Source organism: Saccopteryx leptura, chromosome 12 (assembly GCF_036850995.1).
Source record: "Saccopteryx leptura isolate mSacLep1 chromosome 12, mSacLep1_pri_phased_curated, whole genome shotgun sequence".
Lineage (NCBI taxonomy): Eukaryota > Metazoa > Chordata > Mammalia > Chiroptera > Emballonuridae > Saccopteryx > Saccopteryx leptura.
Window position 1 is genome coordinate 40949464 of NC_089514.1, and position 18590 is coordinate 40968053.

General features: G+C 44.0%; 1 protein-coding gene across 2 annotated transcripts in view; it reads left to right on the forward strand.

The window, feature by feature from the left end:
• The first annotated feature begins 4465 nt into the window (after positions 1–4465).
• The window catches only part of PUS7 (pseudouridine synthase 7), an 82961-nt gene continuing 68836 nt past the window's right edge, over positions 4466–18590 (forward strand). The window contains exon 1 of one of the 2 annotated variants that reach the window (XM_066354343.1): positions 4466–4713. In XM_066354343.1, the coding sequence (XP_066210440.1) occupies positions 4587–4713 (127 nt within the window). In that variant the 5' untranslated portion in view covers positions 4466–4586. The remainder of the gene's footprint in view (positions 4714–18590) is intronic. The other variant, XM_066354342.1, reaches the window with a different exon arrangement.

Genomic DNA, 18590 nt, shown 5'->3' on the forward strand with positions numbered 1-18590 from the left:
AAAAATGTCCCTTTCATTTACTTCTTTTTCAGGAAGCTACTAGTTGCACTCCACTAAAATGAAGGAGCAAACAAAGAAAAAGAAGACAAAGGCTATAAGAAACAGGATACAACACAGGAGAAAATGAAGTGACGCCCTGACACTTGTGCACTAGACACAGACAGAAGCAGGTCAGAAGGCTCCCAGAGAGACTCGGTCAGAATGGAAACTGATAGAATGTCCCATCTATCTCAGTCTCTGCAGGGAGAGACTCAAACAAATATTAAGAAGTTGGGGTTTGGCTTAGTGATGAATAGTAAACCAAAATAAGATAATTTACTAACTGCAGGAAAAACAAAAAGCTGATCAGAAGAAATAATCTTTTTTTTCCCCTTAAGCGAGAAGCAAGGAGGCAGAGAGACAGACTCCTACATGTGCTCTGACCGGCATCCACCCAGCAAGCCCCCTGTGGGGCGATACTCTGCCTATCTGGGGCCGTTGCTCCATTGCTCAGCAACCAAGCTACTTTAGTGCTTGAGGTGAGGCCATGGAGCCATCCTCAGAGCCTGGGCCAAACTTGCTCCACTGAGCCATGGCTGTGGGAGAAGAAAAAAGAGAGATTGAGACAGACAAGGGGGGGAGGGGTAGAGAAACAGATTGCTTTTCTTGTGTGCCTTAACTGGGAATTGAACCTGGGACTACCACATGCTAGGCCGAAGCTCTACCATTGAGCAAACCGGCCAGGGTGAAAAATAATCTTATATAGTACTATAGTTTTTGCCCAAGATGTGAGTAGTTATAATGTAGTAAAAACAAATCTATTTTTTAAAAAATATATAGTATAACCATATTAGGCAGATAAAGGAAAAGGAAGTATGGTAGGGATGGGGAAAGGAAGAATAGCTAAATCCTTATTATTCATTGATAATACATAAAAGTGAAAAACCAAAAAAGAGCAACTCAAATATTTTATATAGAGTAATGACGGTAAATATCAAAATAACAGTTGAAAGAGGAAGTGTGAGTGCCATTGATGGGGGGGGCAGGGACGGGGAGGAGGAGGGAGACAGTCTCTGCTGTTCCACTGCAAACCTTACAGGGTTTCTATGTAATTATTTGATTCTAAATCACAAACATGTAAAACTCTGATAAAAAATAAAAATAAGGAAGAAAAACCCTTGCTCTAAATTCTAATTTTTGCTTCTGAAGAATACACTTTCTGGTAAAAAAAAAAAAAAACAGCCATGAAAATAAATAATTTAAAGTAGGGTGCAGTAGGTTTAACAAGAGAAATGTTTGCAATGATTGAGAGAGCTTGGAAAACTTAACTACATTCTAGGAAGTGGGGAGAGCCACCTGAAATGGACAGAATACCAGGCAATAAGAAGAATGAAACAGGACATAAACTGTGTGTGCTGGGCACTTAGCGTCTTGTAGTCTTATGTGGGAACAAAAGCAGGATTCACAATATCATACATAATATACATATTGTCCTATAATCTTAACGTCATGAAGAACATTGAACTAGTAAATGTTTATTAAAGGGAGTTGGAATTGGGAAGAGGCTTTGAATACCTCTGTATTGTTTTAACTATAAAAGCCAATAAAGAGCTGCCATTTCGAAAAACAGAAAACTTATAATAATGCATGTTTCACTTGGACCTTGTCTAAGGAAGGTTAGGCTGAAATGCCAAAAGGGTCATTCTTAACATGGACCTAACAATTGGCCATGCTCTTGATGAAGAATTGGGACAAAATCTAAAAGAAGATACATTTTTAAAAACAGATTTATTTATTTATTTATTTATTTATTTATTTATTTATTTATTTTGTATTTTTCTGAAGCTGGAAATGGGGAGGCAGTCAGACAGACTCCCACATGCACCCAACCGGGATCCACCGGCATGCCCACCAGGGGGCAATGCTCTGCCCATCTGGGGTGTTGCTCTGCTGCAACCAGAGCCATTCTAGCACCTGAGGCAGAGGCCATGGAGCCATCCTCAGCGCCCGGGCCAACTTTGCTCCAATGGAGCCTTGGCTGTGGGAGGGGAAGAGAGAGACAGAGAAGAAGGAGAGGGGAAGGGGTGGAGAAGCAGATGAGTGCTTCTCCTGTGTGCCCTGGCTGGGAATCGAACCCAGGACTCCTGCACGCCAGGCCGACGCTCTACCACTGAGCAAACCAGCCATGGCCAAAAACAGATTTTATTTATTGATTTTACAGAGAGAGGAGATGGGGAGGATGAAAAGTATCAACTTATAGTGGCTTCACTTTAGTTATTTATTGATTGCTTGTCATAATAGGGCAAGCCAGGGTTTTAGACCTGAGACCTCAGTATTCCAGGTGCACCACTGCACCACCAAAAGCCAAGCAAGACACTTTTTAAAGTACACAAAAATTAAAAGATTAGAATTCAGTTTTTACTGCATGGTTGTGATAAAAATATTTGCATTTGCTGTCATTGAGACATTAACCTGTGAATTTACCATAGCCCAAATACATGTGATTGTCCATGCAGTACGACCAGAAAACTGTCCGAGGTATTTAATGGAGGTGGATAATCTAGGTCTGAGTAATTTATCTCTATTCAATTAGCCAGATCCTCACATGTAAATCCAGATTTTAAAAACAAGTCTGGAGCTGCTATGCACAACAGAAGAGGGGTTGCTCTAAAAATTAGAAATAGGCCCTGGCCAGTTGGCTCAGCGGTAGAGCGTCGGGCCAGAGAGTGAAAGTCCCAGGTTCAATTCCCGGTCAGGGCACACAGGAGAAGCCCCCATTTGCTTCTCCACCCTTCCCCCTCTCCTTTCTCTTTGTCTCTCTCTTTCCTTTCCACAGTAACGGCTCCATTAGAGAAAAGTTGGCCCAGGCGCTGAGGATGGCTCCATGGCCTCTGCCTCAGGTGCTAGAATGGCTCTGGTTGCAGCAGAGCAGCACCCCAGATGGGCAGAGCATCGCCCCCTGGTGGGCATGCCGGTGGATCCCGGTCGGGCGCATGAGGGAGTCTGTCTGACTGCCTTTCCGCTTCTAACGTTGGAAATATACAAATAAAAAATAAAAAAAGGTTAAAAATTAAAAATAGAGTTACTATATGATACTGTACAGCAATTGCACTTCTGGGTATATAGACATAAAAATTGAAAGCAAGATCTCAAAGAGATATTAGTACATCCTATGAACATGAAGCATTACTCACGATAGCCAAAAGATGGAAGCAACTCTAGTGATAATGGGCATACTAAATGTGGTGTATACATATTATTCAGCCTTAAAAAGGAGATTCTGACACATGCTACAACATAGATGAATCTTAAAAACATTATGCTAAGTAAAGCCAGTCACAAAGGAACATATACTGTATGAGTCCACCTAAATGAGTTACCTAGAATTGTAAAATTCATAGAGACCAAAAGTAGAAGGGTGGTTGCCAGGAGGTTGGGGGGTGGGGAGGAGGACTAGGGCATTAATGTATAAAGTTTCAGTTTTTGGCCCTGGCCGGTTGGCTCAGCGGTAGAGCGTCGGTCTGGCGTGCGGGGGACCTGGGTTCGATTCCCGGCCAGGGCACATAGGAGAAGCGCCCGTTTGCTTCTCCACCCCCCCCCCCCCTTCCTCTCTGTCTCTCTCTTCCCCTCCCGCAACCAAGGCTCCATTGGAGAAAAAGATGGCCCGGGCGCTGGGGATGGCTCGTTGGCCTCTGCCCCAGGCGCTAGAGTGGCTCTGGTCACGGCAGAGTGACGCCCCGGAGGGGCAGAGCATCGCCCCTGGTGGGCGTGCCGGGTGGATCCCGGTTGGGCGCATGCGGGAGTCTGTCTGACTGTCTCTCCCCTTTTCCAGCTTCAGAAAAAAAAAAAAAAAAAAGTTTCAGTTTTCAAGATGAAGAGCTCTGGAGATGGATGGTGGTGATGGTTGCACAACAATGTAAATGTGCTCAATACCACTATACTGTATACTTAAAAATGGTTAAATTGTAAAATATTATGTGTGTATTTTACCACAATAAAAAAATTTTAGCAAAAACATAAGGACTTGAAATAACTGGTTTTTCACTCAGGATTGAAGTGTGGCAAAATATTAAATGTTCAAAAGCTATTTAAGGATTTGGTCTGGAAATGTTTGCTACTTGAAGAGCATGGGTAGAGTAATGAATTTTATTTTTCTTTATACAAACCACAAACTTGCTATGATAACGATGTTTGAAGGGGGTCCTACTCCGGTGCCGTCACGCATGCAAGTAAATCGAAGTTGGAAAATGGTGCTCTTGGATCCGCTGCATACGAAGACATTAAAGGACTCTTTGGTGCCTGTAAAATCACTTCTTGCCCTCACCAAAGCCCAGATCCACCGCCTGGGAAGCTCTGGGAGTGGAAAGGGCCACCGTGGCCTCCCCACCTAGCAGCTAGAAAAGCCAAGGGATGCAGCCGCGTACAGCCTGGAGAGAGGCGGCTCCAAGCGCCCAGGGGCACGTGGGCGGGGCTGGCGCGGTGGGCGGGCTACGCCTTGGGGGCGGGGCCGGGCGAGGCCCGCCTGTTCCTACGCCGCACGTGTGCGAGCCCGGCCGCCGGCTGCTCCGCCGGGACGCTGCGGGCCCCGGACGCGGACGTCGCTTCGTATGTCTGGCCGCACCCGCAGCTGGCTCTTCCGAGTGACCCTCGCCGCCGCCGATCTCCTGAGCCCGGAGCAGCGCGCGCGTCCCCTCTCCGCGCGGCCCGCGCCGCGCCCGTGCTCTCCGGCCCAGGGTAAGTGCGCGGCCTCCCGGTAGCCGTCCGGGCTCCGCCGCAGGTCCTGACCCGGCCCCCAGGTCCAGCCCGCAGGGGTAATGCAGACGAGAACTGTGTCCCCGCGTGGCCTGAGCCCGCGGCGCGCCCGCAGAGCCTCCACTAGGGACCGTAGCCGCGGGAGCGCGGCTGCAGACGCGGCGGGACCTGCTCCTCGGTGCTGCCAGCCCCGCCCCCACCGCCGGGCAGGTCCACTGGGGACGCTGCGCCCTCCCTCCTCCCCGCGGCGCTGTCAGGCGGAGGACCCGGTTCGCACTCCTTTCTTTCCCCCGGACGCTCCCCAAACTCTTCTCCCTCCCGGAAGAGAAAACTGGCCTTTATCCCGAAACCTTGTAACAGCTCCCTGACATCGCTGGGCCAGTCGGCTACAGGGTCCAGCCCACGTGGCTCCTTCTCGTACTCCTCATCCATCGCTACTTATGTGCAAGGCTTGTTTGTGTACGTTTCCCAGGGTCAGAGCGAACAGGTTGGAAACGAGGAGTGTTTCCTAAGCGGATGAAGGACTTGCTGCTGTGCATGTTGAAACTCATCCGTACTGAGTCCTTACCGCCATCCCTGCACTGAGAGGTTTAAAACTACTTCCTTATTGTCTGGTTTTAGCGCCGGCCAAGAGGTAGGGCTTGGTGTTTAGTTAGATATTCGGTTCTGTTGTCAGACTACCTTTTTTTTTTTTTTTTTTTCATTTCGAAAACATATATAGGATTACTAAAGGCTTTTAGGTCTCATCATCTGAGTCAGGCACACCTTGACAATGGAGGGATCTGTCAAATATCCTACAGTACACCCATACTGAAAAGGGAATGGGTTGGTAATGGGAATGGGTTCATCATTTAGGCAAGTAGCCAACACTCAGTATGTATTTATTTATTTACAGAGTCAGAGAGAGGGATAGATAGGGACAGACAGACAGGAACAGAGAGGGATGAGAAGCATCAATCATCAGTTTTTCGTTGTGACACCTTAGTTGTTCATTGATTGCTTTCATTGATTGCTTTCTCAAATGTGCCTTGACCGTGGGCCTTCAGCAGACGGAGTAACCCCTTGCTCGAGCCAGCGACCTTGAGTCCAAGCTGGTGAGCTTTGCTCAAACCAGATGAGCCCCCGCTCAAGCTGGCGACCTCGGGGTCTCAAACCTGGGTCCTCTGCATCCCTGTCTGGTGCTCCATCCACTGCGCCACCGCCTGGTCAGGCTCAGTATTTATTAACTTAATAAATTCCTTTGAACATTTAAAAAAAATTTTATTGATTGATTTTAGCAAGAAAGGAAAGGAGAGATTGGAACATGGATCTGTTCCTGTATGCGCACTGACTGGGACAGAACGGGCCACCTCTGCTTCCAAGGATGCTCTAGCCAATTAGCTGTTCAACCAGGGTTCTGAACATAATTTTTTTTTTTTTTGTATTTTTCTGAAGCTGGAAACGGGGAGAGACAGTCAGACAGACTCCCGCATGCGCCCAACCGGGATCCACCCGGCACGCCCACCAGGGGCGATGCTCTGCCCACCAGGGGGCGATGCTCTGCCCCTCTGGGGCGTTGCTCTGTTGCGACCAGAGCCACTCTAGTGCCTGGGGCAGAGGCCAAGGAGCCATCCCCAGCGCCCCGGCCATCTTTGCTTCAATGGAGCCTTGGCTGCGGGAGGGGAAGAGAGAGACAGAGAGGAAGGAGGGGGGGTGGAGAAGCAAATGGGTGCTTCTCCTATGTGCCCTGGCCGGGAATCGAACCCGGGTCCCCCGCACGCCAGGCCGAAGCTCTACCGCTGAGCCAACCAGCCAGGGCCTGAACATAATTTTTGATGCAGGCTGGGCCAATACATGTATTAATAAACATAGCTTTTTCTTCCAAGTAGGACAAATTGCAACCCAGCTGTGTTAATTAAGTTGATCCAACTTCAGGTCCTGTAAAGGCACCTACTTGCCTGACCTGTGGTAGCATAGTGGATAACAAACATAATGAACAGGGACAGGCTGAGGAGTGGCTGTTAAAGTGTGAACTTCCCTTAAAAGAGTTACCATATTAACGGAAATGGTTATAATGAGTGGTCTTGCTCTCACTGGTAAGGGACTAGGGTTGAGACGGGTCTGCCCCAGTACAGTTCGGAACGTGTGGTTCTTGATTTCATGCAGGAAGGATTTCACGACACAAGCCCAGGTGATTGTGAGAGTACATTTATTAAGGCTGGGGACAGTGAAACAAAGGAAGGGCTTAAGAAAGAAGAGGCAAGGTCATAGCAACATTAGCAAGGCTTGGAAGAGCTGCCTTGGGCCTTTGGAAACATGAGAAGAGTGGAGCCTTGGTGAGGCTGCCTTGACCCTTTAGAAAGAAAGTCGCAAAGGCAGAAAAAGTGAGCCAGCTGGGTTGTGTGGACTCAGGAAACAAGTTATAAAGGCAAAAGGAGGGCCCTGGGAGACAGGTTCAGGGAGTTAGGCTGGGACATGCCTGCTGCTCTCCTGGTTGTGAGTTTCCTGGGGACCTTTAGAGCTTAGGAGAAAGAAGGCAAAGATATACCCCTGAGGAAAGAAGGGGTGGGTGTGGGGTGTAGGGGGGAGTCATAGGCCTGCTCCAAAGAGAGCACACACTGGGTCCTTTGACTTAAGGGTTCTTACCTGTTTCCTAAAGGTGGGAAGTTTAGGGGAGGCTTCAACAGAAGATCTCAATGGAATAGTCACCAGCCTTCCAGGTGTGTCCTTTGATATGCTGGTTCATCAAAATAAGCTAATAGAGGGATAGGATCATTGCCTGGTCATTTCACCTTCAAAGAAAGCCACCGCCCGACCTGTGATGGCGCAGTGGGTAAAGCGTCGACCTGGAACGCTGAGGTCGCCGGTTCAAAACCCCAGGCTTGCCCGGTCAAGGCACATATGGGAGTTGATGCTTCCTACTCCTTCCCCCTTCTCTCTCTCCTCTCTCTCTAAAAATGAATAAATAAATAAAAAATTAAAAAAAAAAAAGAAAGAAAGCCACTAAAGAGGACTAGACCAGTAGTAGTCAACCTCGTCCCTACCGCCCACTAGGGGGTGCTCCAGCTTTCATGGTGGGCGGTAGCGGAGCAACCAAAGTATAAATAAAAAGATAGATTTAACTATAGTAAGGTTTTTTATAAAGATTTATTCTGCCAAACAGTGAAAATCCGACATAAAGTACTTGGTAAGTAATTATTATTATATGCTTTAACTTGCTGTAACTCTGCTTTATAAATTTTATAAAGTAAAGTTACTAACAGAGATACAAAAGTGAGCGGTAGGTATGAAAAGGCTGACTACCCCTGGACTAGACCAAGGCTTGTCTCCCCCCTGCAAGCTCTGGAATATGTAAACTGGCTGCTCCTAAGTGTCCTTGGTTAAGGAAAATAAGACCTTGGGATTTCTTACCTGGTTGTAAATTGCTCAGCCACTTAACTGTCTGTCTCTGTTTCCCCATCCCACTAGTCAAGGAATTCTGGCTTCCTGCTATCTTGCCTCATTGTAAACACGTTGGAGGGAGGTGTGTCCACTAGAAGATCTCTATTTACTTTGTAAATGTGAACAGGACTGGGAGAAGACCTTGCTGATTAGGGAGGGCAAGGTGGCCTGGGAGCAGCATAAGAGAGGAGCTCCCCAGACCTGGGATCTTTTCTGCAGCAGTGGCCAGGAGCACATAGACACAGGCAGTCTGATTGGCCCTAGGTTGAGGTTCAGCAAGGATCATGGAGCGAAGGACTGGTGAGCAAGAGTATTGAGTAGGGCCTGACCTGTGGTGGTGCAGTGGATAAAGCATCGACCTGGAAATGCTGAGGTCGCCGGTTTGAAACCCTGGGCTTGCCTGGTCAAGGCACATATGGGAGTTGATGCTTCCAGCTCCTCCCCACCTTCTCTCTCTGTCTCTCTCTCTCCTCTTTCCCTCTTCCTTTCTCTCTCCTCTCTGAAATGAATAAATAAAATAAAATTTAAAAAAAATTAAAAAAAAAAAGAGTATTGAGTAGTGACTAAGAGTTATGTAGGTTTGAGGCACTTGATATATTTTAATAAATAAAGGTGGAAGAGGCAGTATTTCGGAACTGGATATCTCGATATGTTTGAAGAACTGGGGATGGGAGAGAGGGAGCAGTAGAACTGAAAAGATTGGTGGTTTGATCATAGTAGAATAGTTTGCATATCTTTTTATACTTTGCACTTTTACTTTTTTTTGTATTTTTCTGAAGTCAGAAGTGGGGAAGCAGAGAGACAGACTCCCGCATGCGCCTGACAGGGATCCACCCAGCAAGCCCACTAGGGGGCGATGCTCTGCTTATCTGGGGTGTTGCTCCGTTGCAACCTGAGCCATTCTAGTGCTTGAGGTGGGGGCCATGGAGGCATCCTCAGCTCCCAGGCCAACTTTGCTCCAATGGAACCTTGGCTGCAGGTGGGGAAGAGAGAAAGTAGAGGGCAAAGGGTGGAGAAGCAGATGGACGCTTCTCCTGTTACCCTGGCTGGGAATTGAACCTGAGACTTCCACATGCTGGGCCAACACTGCACTTTTACTTTTTGTTATAAAAAATATAAGGCGCAAAACTTAGAATGATGTAATGACCTCCCTGTGTTCCCATCATTCAGTTTCAACAGTTAGCAACTCATGGCCAGTCTTGTTTCAAATCTATCCCTACTCTGCTTCCATTCACCACTGGTAAATTATTTTGAAGCAAATTCCAGATTTCATACCTTTCCAACAATAAATAGCTCAGTTTCTATCTTTTTTTTTTTTTTTTTGGTATTTTTCTGAAGTTGGAAACGGGGAGGCAGTCAGACAGACTCCCGCATGCGCCTGGCCAGGATCCACCTGGCACGCCCACCAGGGGGTGATGCTCTGCCCATCTGAGGCGTCGCTCTGTTGCAACCAGAGCCACTCTAGCGCCTGAGGCAGAGGTCATAGAGCCATCCCCAGCTCCCGGGCCATCTTTGCTCCAATGGAGCCTTGGCTGAGGGAGGGGAAGAGAGAGACAGAGAGGAAGAAGAGGGGGAGGGGTGGAGAAGCAGATGGGCGCTTCTCCTGTGTGCCCTGGCTGGGAATCGAAGCCGGGACTTCTGCACGCCAGGCCGATGCTCTACCACTGAGCCAACCGGCCAGGGCCAGCTCAATTTCTATCTTTGAAACATGAATCTGTTTTTAAAATACAACCAGAATAATGTTATTTCACCTTAAGAAGCTGACAGTATTATTAATGTCATCAAATATTCCCAGTGCTTCAGTGTCCCTGATTGTCTAAGGGCTTTTTTATTTTTTTTTAATTATTTATTTATTTATTATTTTTTTTAAATTGATGATTTTAATTTCTATATAAAGTTCTATTTATTCATTTTTTTTTTTTAGAGAGGACAGAGAGAGGGAGAGAGAGAGACAGAGAGGGAGAGAGAGGAGAGAGAGACAGAGAGAGAGAGAAGGGGGAGGAGCTGAAAGCATCAACTCCCATATGTGCCTTGACCAGGCAAGCCCAGGGTTTCGAACCGGCGACCTCAGCATTTCCAGGTCACACTTTATCCACTGCGCCATCACAGGTCAGGCAGGGCTTTTTAATTTTTATTTTATATTATTGATTTTTTGGAGACAGTAAAAAACATTGATTTTTTATTACACTTATTTTATGTATTTATTGGTAGCTTCTTGCATGTGCCCTGACTGGATATTAAACCTGCACATTTGGTGTATCTGGATGACACTCTAACTGAGCTACTTGGCTAGGGCCTCATAAATGCTTTTTAAACAGTTGGTTTACTTAAGTGAAGATCCAAAGAAGAATCCATCTATTGCATTTCTTTTTAGATTTATATGTAGGTTCCCCTTCTTTTTCCCTTTGCTATTTTTTATTAGTGGAAGGAACTGTGTCTTTGTCCTTGTTCTTTCCCACGTTCAGCATTTGCTGATTGCTTCCCAGGGTGGTATTTAACATCCTCTGTCCTTGTATGCCGTCCGAACTAGTAGTTAGACTTAGAGTTTCAATCAGTAATATTTCATAAATTGTAGTGTGTACTTTAAAGGGTACAAAATGTCCAGTTGTCACTCTTTTGTTAATAGACATGACGATTATTGCCCCGGTCCACTAGTTCATTAAGGATTTGCTACGTAATGTGTCTTTGATCTGTACAGATGGGGAAGCGTTTCGGCACCCATTTCAAGAATTCTGCAAAAATACCTATTGATGCTTGTTACACCATGCTGGCTTCTCTGGCATGTACAAAAGAAATAATGTCCTCAGAGAATCTGTAGACGACGTGAGGGAGGAAAGGGGAGTGGCATTTATTTAGTTCCTACTGATTTAGACACTCTATGTTTATAATCTCATTTAATCTTCATGACAGTCCTGTGAAATACATACCATCATTCCAGTTTTATACCTGAAGAACCAGATTTTGGAGAAGTTTGTAATTTACTTGGATAAGTTACACAGCTGGAAAATGGTGAGGGTAAAACACAGTACTTAGGTGCCTGCATGGGTAGTGTGAATGAAGAGGGGTAAAATGGGAAGACATGGAGTTAATGGAGAGGAAGACACAGGAGCTGGGGCCAGGGGCCTTCAGATGAATCTGAAAGGACAGGTGAGAGACCAGGGTGGTCTGAGATGAGCACAGAGGACCTTTCATTGGCGAGAGCATGTGAGCAGTTAGACTGGGAAGGGGCACCTGTTGGGGCTGGGCCTGCATCGTTGGAGGTGTGTGAAGATCCTGGTACATGCACTGGGGGATGGACAGCACGGAAGCCGAAGGGTGGAGCACTTTTTCTGCAGAGGAAATAGTTGGTGTTTCCGCCAAGGCTTATAGCCATTGGGTTGTTGAGAAGGAGCCTGACGAGCAAGAAGTTCTTGCATACTGGAGAGAAGGCAGACGTCCAACTGACTAGAAAGTCCCTGATCCAAGTGCCGATGTGGCTGTTACTGCCGTACTTTCCTCCTTGCTGAGCGTTCAGGCCATTGGATGGATATCAAGATCTGGTAGCTCTTGTCATGCCAGCTGCAGACCTTATATCATTGCTAGGGGCCATAGGAGGCTTTTGGGTAAGAGTAAGTGTGACACAATGGAACAGATGGCTATGGGACATCTCTTGGATGCCCCCCACATAGCTGCAGCACCACAGGGCTGTAAGTGGGCTTCTCTTTTTCTACCACCTGGGGGTTATCCTGCAAGTTACCCTGGGTATTTCCTCTTTCTTTCCACATTTGTCACCTAGTCCTGTTCCTTAGCACCCCCCAGTTGTCCCTGAATCCCCCACTCCTTTCTGTGGCCCTTGCCTCCGCCATAGATCAGGTTGTAAATTTCTTGCCTCAGTTACAGCTGTACCCTATTAAGTAGTCTGCCTGCTTAACCTAATTTCTCTTCAGAGGCTACCATGAAATCCTTCTAATTCACAAATGTCATGGTCATTTGATTTTCAGGACGTCATTTCCTCCGTTCAGTCTGGCGTGGCTTCCACTCACTCTCTTGCTTTAACTACAGACTCTCCTGTGTGTTGTACCTTTCACAATGCGTGATGAGCTCCTGGGGTTCTTGCAGCGCTCCATGCTCTCCCCTTCCGGCATGTCTTGGTCTAGCCAGTACCCTCTTTCCCCAGCCTCCTCCCACTTTTCCATGGCCTTCCTCATTCCTTACAACTTGGCTCAGGTGTTCATTTCCTGACTTCCGTTAGAAATGTGTCTTCTCTGACACTCACCTCCAGTGCCTCCTGAGGTTTTCTGTGTGCACCCATAGTCCCCAGCCGAGCAAGCCCCTTTCCCTTGCTGCTGTGTAGGGCAAAGCGAGAGTGAAATAGCATCATTTCATAAAACATCATCCTTTTTTACCATACCTTGCTTAGAACAAATAAAGAATAAATGTTTCTTATTTGAATTAGAGGCGATTTTGTATAACTCATTGTGTCTACTAGTTGTAGTCTATTTAATTTTTTACCTTTGACAGGAAATTATGTTTATTAACATTTCTTTGTATCTTTTTCCTGTGTTTTGTAGCCATCATGATAACTTTTTTTATATAAATAAATTTTTATTACTGTTAATGGGGTGACATTAATAAATCAGGGTACATATATTCAAAGAAAACATGTCCAGGTTATCTTGTCATTCAATTATGTTGCATACCCAATCACCCAAAGTCAGATTGTCCTCCGTCACCTTCTATCTAGTTTTCTTTGTGCCCCTCCCCCTCCCCCTTCCCGTCTCCCTCTTTCTCTCCTCTCCCCCCCCCCTAACCACCACACTCTTGTCCATGTCTCTTAGTCTTGTTTTTATGCCCCACCAACATATGGAGTCATGTAGTTCTTGGTTTCTTCTGATTTACTTATTTCACTCTGTATAATGTTATCAAGATCCCACCATTTTGTTGTAAATGATCCGATGTCATCATTTCTTATGGCTGAGTAGTATTCCATAGTGTATATGTGCCACATCTTCTTTATCCAGTCATCTGTTGAAGGGCTTTTTGGTTGTTTCTATGTCTTGGCCACTGTGAACAATGCTGCAATGAACATGGGGCTGCATTTGTCTTTATGTATCAATGTTTCTGAGTTTTGGGGGTATATACCCAGTAGAGGGATTGCTGAGTCATAAGGTAGTTCTATTTTCAGTTTTTTGAGGAACCACCATACTTTCTTCCATAATGGTTGTACTACTTTACATTCCCACCAACAGTGTATGAGGGTTCCTTTTTCTCCACAGCCTCTCCAACATTTGCTATTACTTGTCTTGTTGATAATAGCTAATCTAACAGGTGTGAGGTGGTATCTCATTGCAGTTTTGATTTGCATTTCTCTAATAACTAATGAAGATGAACATCTTTTCATATATCTGTTGGCCATTTGTATTTCTTCCTGGGAGAAGTGTCTGTTCATGTCCTCTTCCCTTTTTTTTATTGGATTGTTTGTTTCTTTGTTGTTGAGTTTTATGAGTTCTTTGTATATTTTGGATATTAGGCCCTTATCTGAGCTGTTGTTTGAAAATATCATTTCCCATTTAGTTGGCTGTCTGTTTATGTTGTTGTCGGTTTCTCTTGCTGAGCAAAAACTTCTTAGTCTGATGTGGTCCCATTCATTTATCTTTGCCTTCACTTCCCTTGCCTTTGAAGTCAAATTCATAAAATGCTCTTTAAAACTAAGGTTCATGAGTTTAGAACCTATGTTTTGTTCTCTGTACTTAATTGTTTCAGGTCTTATATTTAGGTCTTTGATCCATTTTGAATTAATTTTAGTACAGGGGGACAAGTTTCAAGTCGAGTTTCATTCTTTTGCATGTGGCTTTCCAGTTTTCCCAGCACCATTTGTTGAAGAGGCTTTCTTTTCTCCATTGTGTGTTGTTGGCCCCTTTATCGAAAATTATTTGACCATATACATATGGTTTTATTTCTGGGTTTTCTATTCTGTTCCATTGGTCTGAGTGTCTATTTTTCTGCCAATACCATGCTGTTTTGATTGTCATGGCTCTATAATATAGTTTGAAGTCAGGTATTGTAATGCCTCCAGCTTCATTCTTTTTCCTTAGGATTGCTTTGGCTATTTGGGGGTTTTTATAGTTCCATATATATCTGATGATTTTTTGTTCCATTTCTTTAAAAAATGTCATCTGAACTTTGTGGAAATTGCATTAAATTTATAAACTGCTTTGGGTAATATGGCCATTTTGATTATATTTATTCTTCCTATCCAAGAACAAGAAATATTTTTCCATCTCATTGTATCTTTTTCGATTTCCCTTAACAATGCTTTGTAGTTTTAATTACATAGGTCCTTTACATTCTTTGTTATGTTTATTCCTAGGTATTTTACTTTTTTTGTTGCAATCATGAAGGGGATTATATTTTTGAGTTTGTTTTCTAATATTTCATTGTTGGCATATAGAAAGGCTATGGACTTTTGTATATTAATTTTGTATCCTGCGACCTTACTGTATTTGTTAATTGTTTCTACTAATCTTTTTGTGGAGTCTTTGGGGTTTTTGATGTATAGGATCATATCATCTGCAAAAAGTGATACCTTTACTTCTTCTTTTCCGATATGGATGCCTTTTATTTCTTCCTCTTGTCTGATTGCTCTGGCCAGAACTTCTAGCACCATGTTAAATAAGAGTGGAGAGAGTGGACAACCCTGTCTTGTTCCTGATTTAAGGGGTAAAGTCCTCAGTTTTATGCCATTTAATATGATGTTGGCTGATGGTTTATCATATATGGCCTTTATCATGTTGAGATATTTTCCTTCTATACTCATTTTGTTGAGTGTCTTAAACATAAAGTTGTATTGTATTTTATTGAATGCCTTTTCCACATCTATTGAAAAGATCATGTGGTTTTTGTTCTTTGTTTTGTTGATATGGTGTATTATGTTAACTGTTTTACGTATGTTGAACCATCCTTGAGATTCTGGGATGAATCCCACTTGATCATGATGTATTATTTTTTTAATATGTTGTTGTATTCGATTTGCCAGTATTTTGTTTAGTATTTTAGCATCTGTATTCATTAGAGATATTGGTCTGTAGTGGGGGTTTTTTGTGCCGTCCTTGCCAGGTTTCGGTATAAGGGTTATGTTGGCCTCATAAAATGTGTTTGGAAGTATTGCTTCTTCTTCAGTTTTTTGGAAGACTTTGAGTAGAATAGGAACCAAGTCTTCTTTGAATGTTTGATAGAATTCACTAGTATAACCATCTGGGCCTAGACTTTTATTTTGGGGGAGGTTTTTAATAGTTTTTTCTATTTCCTCCCTGCTGATTGGTCTGTTTAAGCTTTCTGCTTCTTCATGACTCAGTCTAGGAAGGTTTTATTGTTCTAGGAATTTATCCATTTCTTCTAGATTGTTGAATTTGGTGGCATATAGTTTTTTGTAGTATTCTACAATAATTATTTGTATATCTATGATATCTGTGGTGATTTCTCCTCTTTCATTTTGGATTTTGTTTATATGAGTTCTTTCTCTTTTTTCCTTGGTAAGTCTTGCCAAGGGTTTGTCAATTTTGTTGATCTTTTCAAAGAACCAGCTCCTTGTTTTATTAATTTTTTTCTATAGTTTTTCTGTTCTCTATTTCATTTATTTCTGCTCTGATTTTTATTATTTCCTTTCTTCGGCTGGTTTTGGGTATGAGAACTTTTTTCGTTTAGTTTTTGCATGTAGTATTTGTCTTTCGTTCTACTTTTTTTCATTCTTGATTTTTGACACAATTTTAAAAATGTAAGATTAAATATGAATTCTTAAAGTTTAGTTTGTGATCATTATTATTCTGTTGTAGGTGGATTTCATGTTAACTGAGCCTTGGAGAACTAGAATATTTTCTGTTTATTTACATTATTTATAAATATGTTCACTAAGGTCATTATTATGTTAATTTTAGTATCTTCCTATATAATTAACATAAGAAGAACCCTTATTATTTTACCAAGAGCATCAAATAAGATCAAGTTAGGCAGACACTCATGGTCTTAGGGAAATGAACTGGCTTTGATCGCCACAGGTAACCCCTCACACTCGTCTGTGCTGGGAAGATGAGTGGCTGCTTACACTTTTCTCAGTATATTGTGTACAGTCCAGTTAAATGGTAATGTGTTTTGTTGGGTTTTTTTTTAGATTTTATTTATTGATTTTTAGAGAGAGGGAGAGTGAGAGAGAGAGAGAGAAAGGCTGGAGAAGTGGGAAGCATCAACTCATAGTAGTTTCTTCTTGTATGTGCCTTGACCAGGCAAGCCCAGGGTTTTGAACCAGCGACCTCACATTCCAGGTCGACACTTTATCTACTGCACCACCAGAGGTCAGGCATAATCTGTTTTTTAATTGTGAAAAAATAAACATAACACATATTACAGCAGGAAGTGGCCTGCAAATGGAGGATAATAGACGTCCAGACAACTTGATGGAGGAAGAATTTATTAGTAGCCGCAGAGCACGTGGGGTTAGCAGCACCAAAGCACGAGCTCCTCCTCAAAGCTAGTGTTTTTAATCTTATATACCTTTACAGCTTTAGCTTTCACATGACAAGTGCCTGAGTCCTTTGACTTCTCTGTCTGCAGACCTATGGGACTTTTGTGTCTCTGGGAAGGGTGGGAATAGGAGGGGAGTTTTGGACTGTCTGTCCTTGACTATTCACATATCCCATTTTTCTTGCTGGTGCTGCAAGTTTATTTCAGGGAACTGATAAAGGGGTACAGCTGTGGTCATAAGATCACAGACATTGCAGACTCCCTCTCCTGTATTCTTCTGATTTCTCCCCTTTTATTCCCCCCTTTGAGACTCTAGAAATTTCTTTTTTCTTTTTTTTTCTTTTTATGCTGGAGTCTCACATTCTTCGTCTTAACTCCAGAGGATTTCCCGATAGTGGTGGGTAAAGTACACCTGGGCCGTGGTTCATTGCTGTACGGTGGCTTTGCTTTTTAAGTTGTTCTTTACCAGAGACAGCAAACACAGTCCTAACAGGCAGACTTCTAGGAGTAGTAAAACTATTCCTATTAAAGTTTTAAACTTGCCGAAGGCTAAGAACCATCCCTCCAAAAGGCTATCAGGTCCCTTCCGTGCCAGACTCGCACAGGCACATGTGCCAGTCTTGTCTTCTTTTCGACAAGATCCTCAACTGCCTGGCCCTGGTCATTGATCTGCAGGCATTAATTGGTGAGATTGAATTTCCCACACACTCCTCCTTCTGCTGCTAACAGGTAGTCTAGCACCAACCTGTTTTGGTAGATGGCATTTCTCATCTGAGTCTGTTGATGTGCAAGGAGGGTTATGGGTCTCCCAGTCTCATTAGTGATGATTTCTAAGACTATCTGCAGTCGGATAATCTGGTTTAACATGTAAATGAGGGTACGGTATCCCCAAGATCCATTCTCTGCCCAGGTGGCAGGTCCATAGTATTGGATTATCCTTTCTCGGGGCCACTCATTATCTGTCTAGTCTTTTATCTGGAATTCTCTTTGCCCGTTGTGAGGGCTGTGGGGATGGGTAGCTAAGCAGTTCCCGTTTTCAGAGGCAAGAGGAAAGATGGCTTTATCATTCCAATTACACAGTTCCCTTCTCAAGTCCTGGGAAGGTGGACGTAGGCCCTATTTCCGCAGATCCAGTATGGTCCACGCAGTGCTGTCCAGTCTCGGGCCTTGCTGGGGTCTTCCCAGGCTCCAGCTAACTCTGGGAACCTGGCCGAAGATTTTTCTCTGTCTGATTTCTCCATCACATGTTTTGTTTGGAGGTGACATTATGATACCCTTGGCCAAGGCAAGTTAAATTCTCGACTGATTCAGTGAAATTTCCTCCATGTCTGGCCAAGCAGTGTTGTCCTATAGTAGTACACTGCTCACAAAAATTAGGGAGTATTTCAAAACGAGTATGAAGGAATAAACAAAAGCATGTTTTTTTTTTATTAAACAAGAACATCAGAAAAGCAAACAAGTCAAAGAAAGTTGTTTGATTATGCAAATGAGATGCAAACCCAACTTTTCTTTCATTGGTGAAAATGCACTGTACAAAAGGCTAAAAGTACTGGAGTATCTGCACGTTTCGATCCCCTAAGTTTTGTGAGCAGTATATGTTTAAAAATTCATTGGCTGTCATTAGAAGTGTGGGGAGCCGATATATTTGGCATAGCCCCGGTGGGAAACAATACTTTGGCTTCCTGTGGCCATCTATCCCCTATTAGAGTCCCCCTACATACATAGCAGGAAGTGACATTCAGGGAATGAGCTATTCCTTCAGCCATCCTAAGGAATAAATTCTTAGTTGGTGGGGGTAGGGGTTCAGTTGCTTCCTCATAAAATGGCTTATATACTTGGAAGGCTTGAGTGGGGTGGTCCAGTACCTGACCTCTGATAAGGATTGGAACAATGGGATCTAGCCCCTTCCCATCAAGGCCAAGTGGTAGCACTTCTCCAGCCTT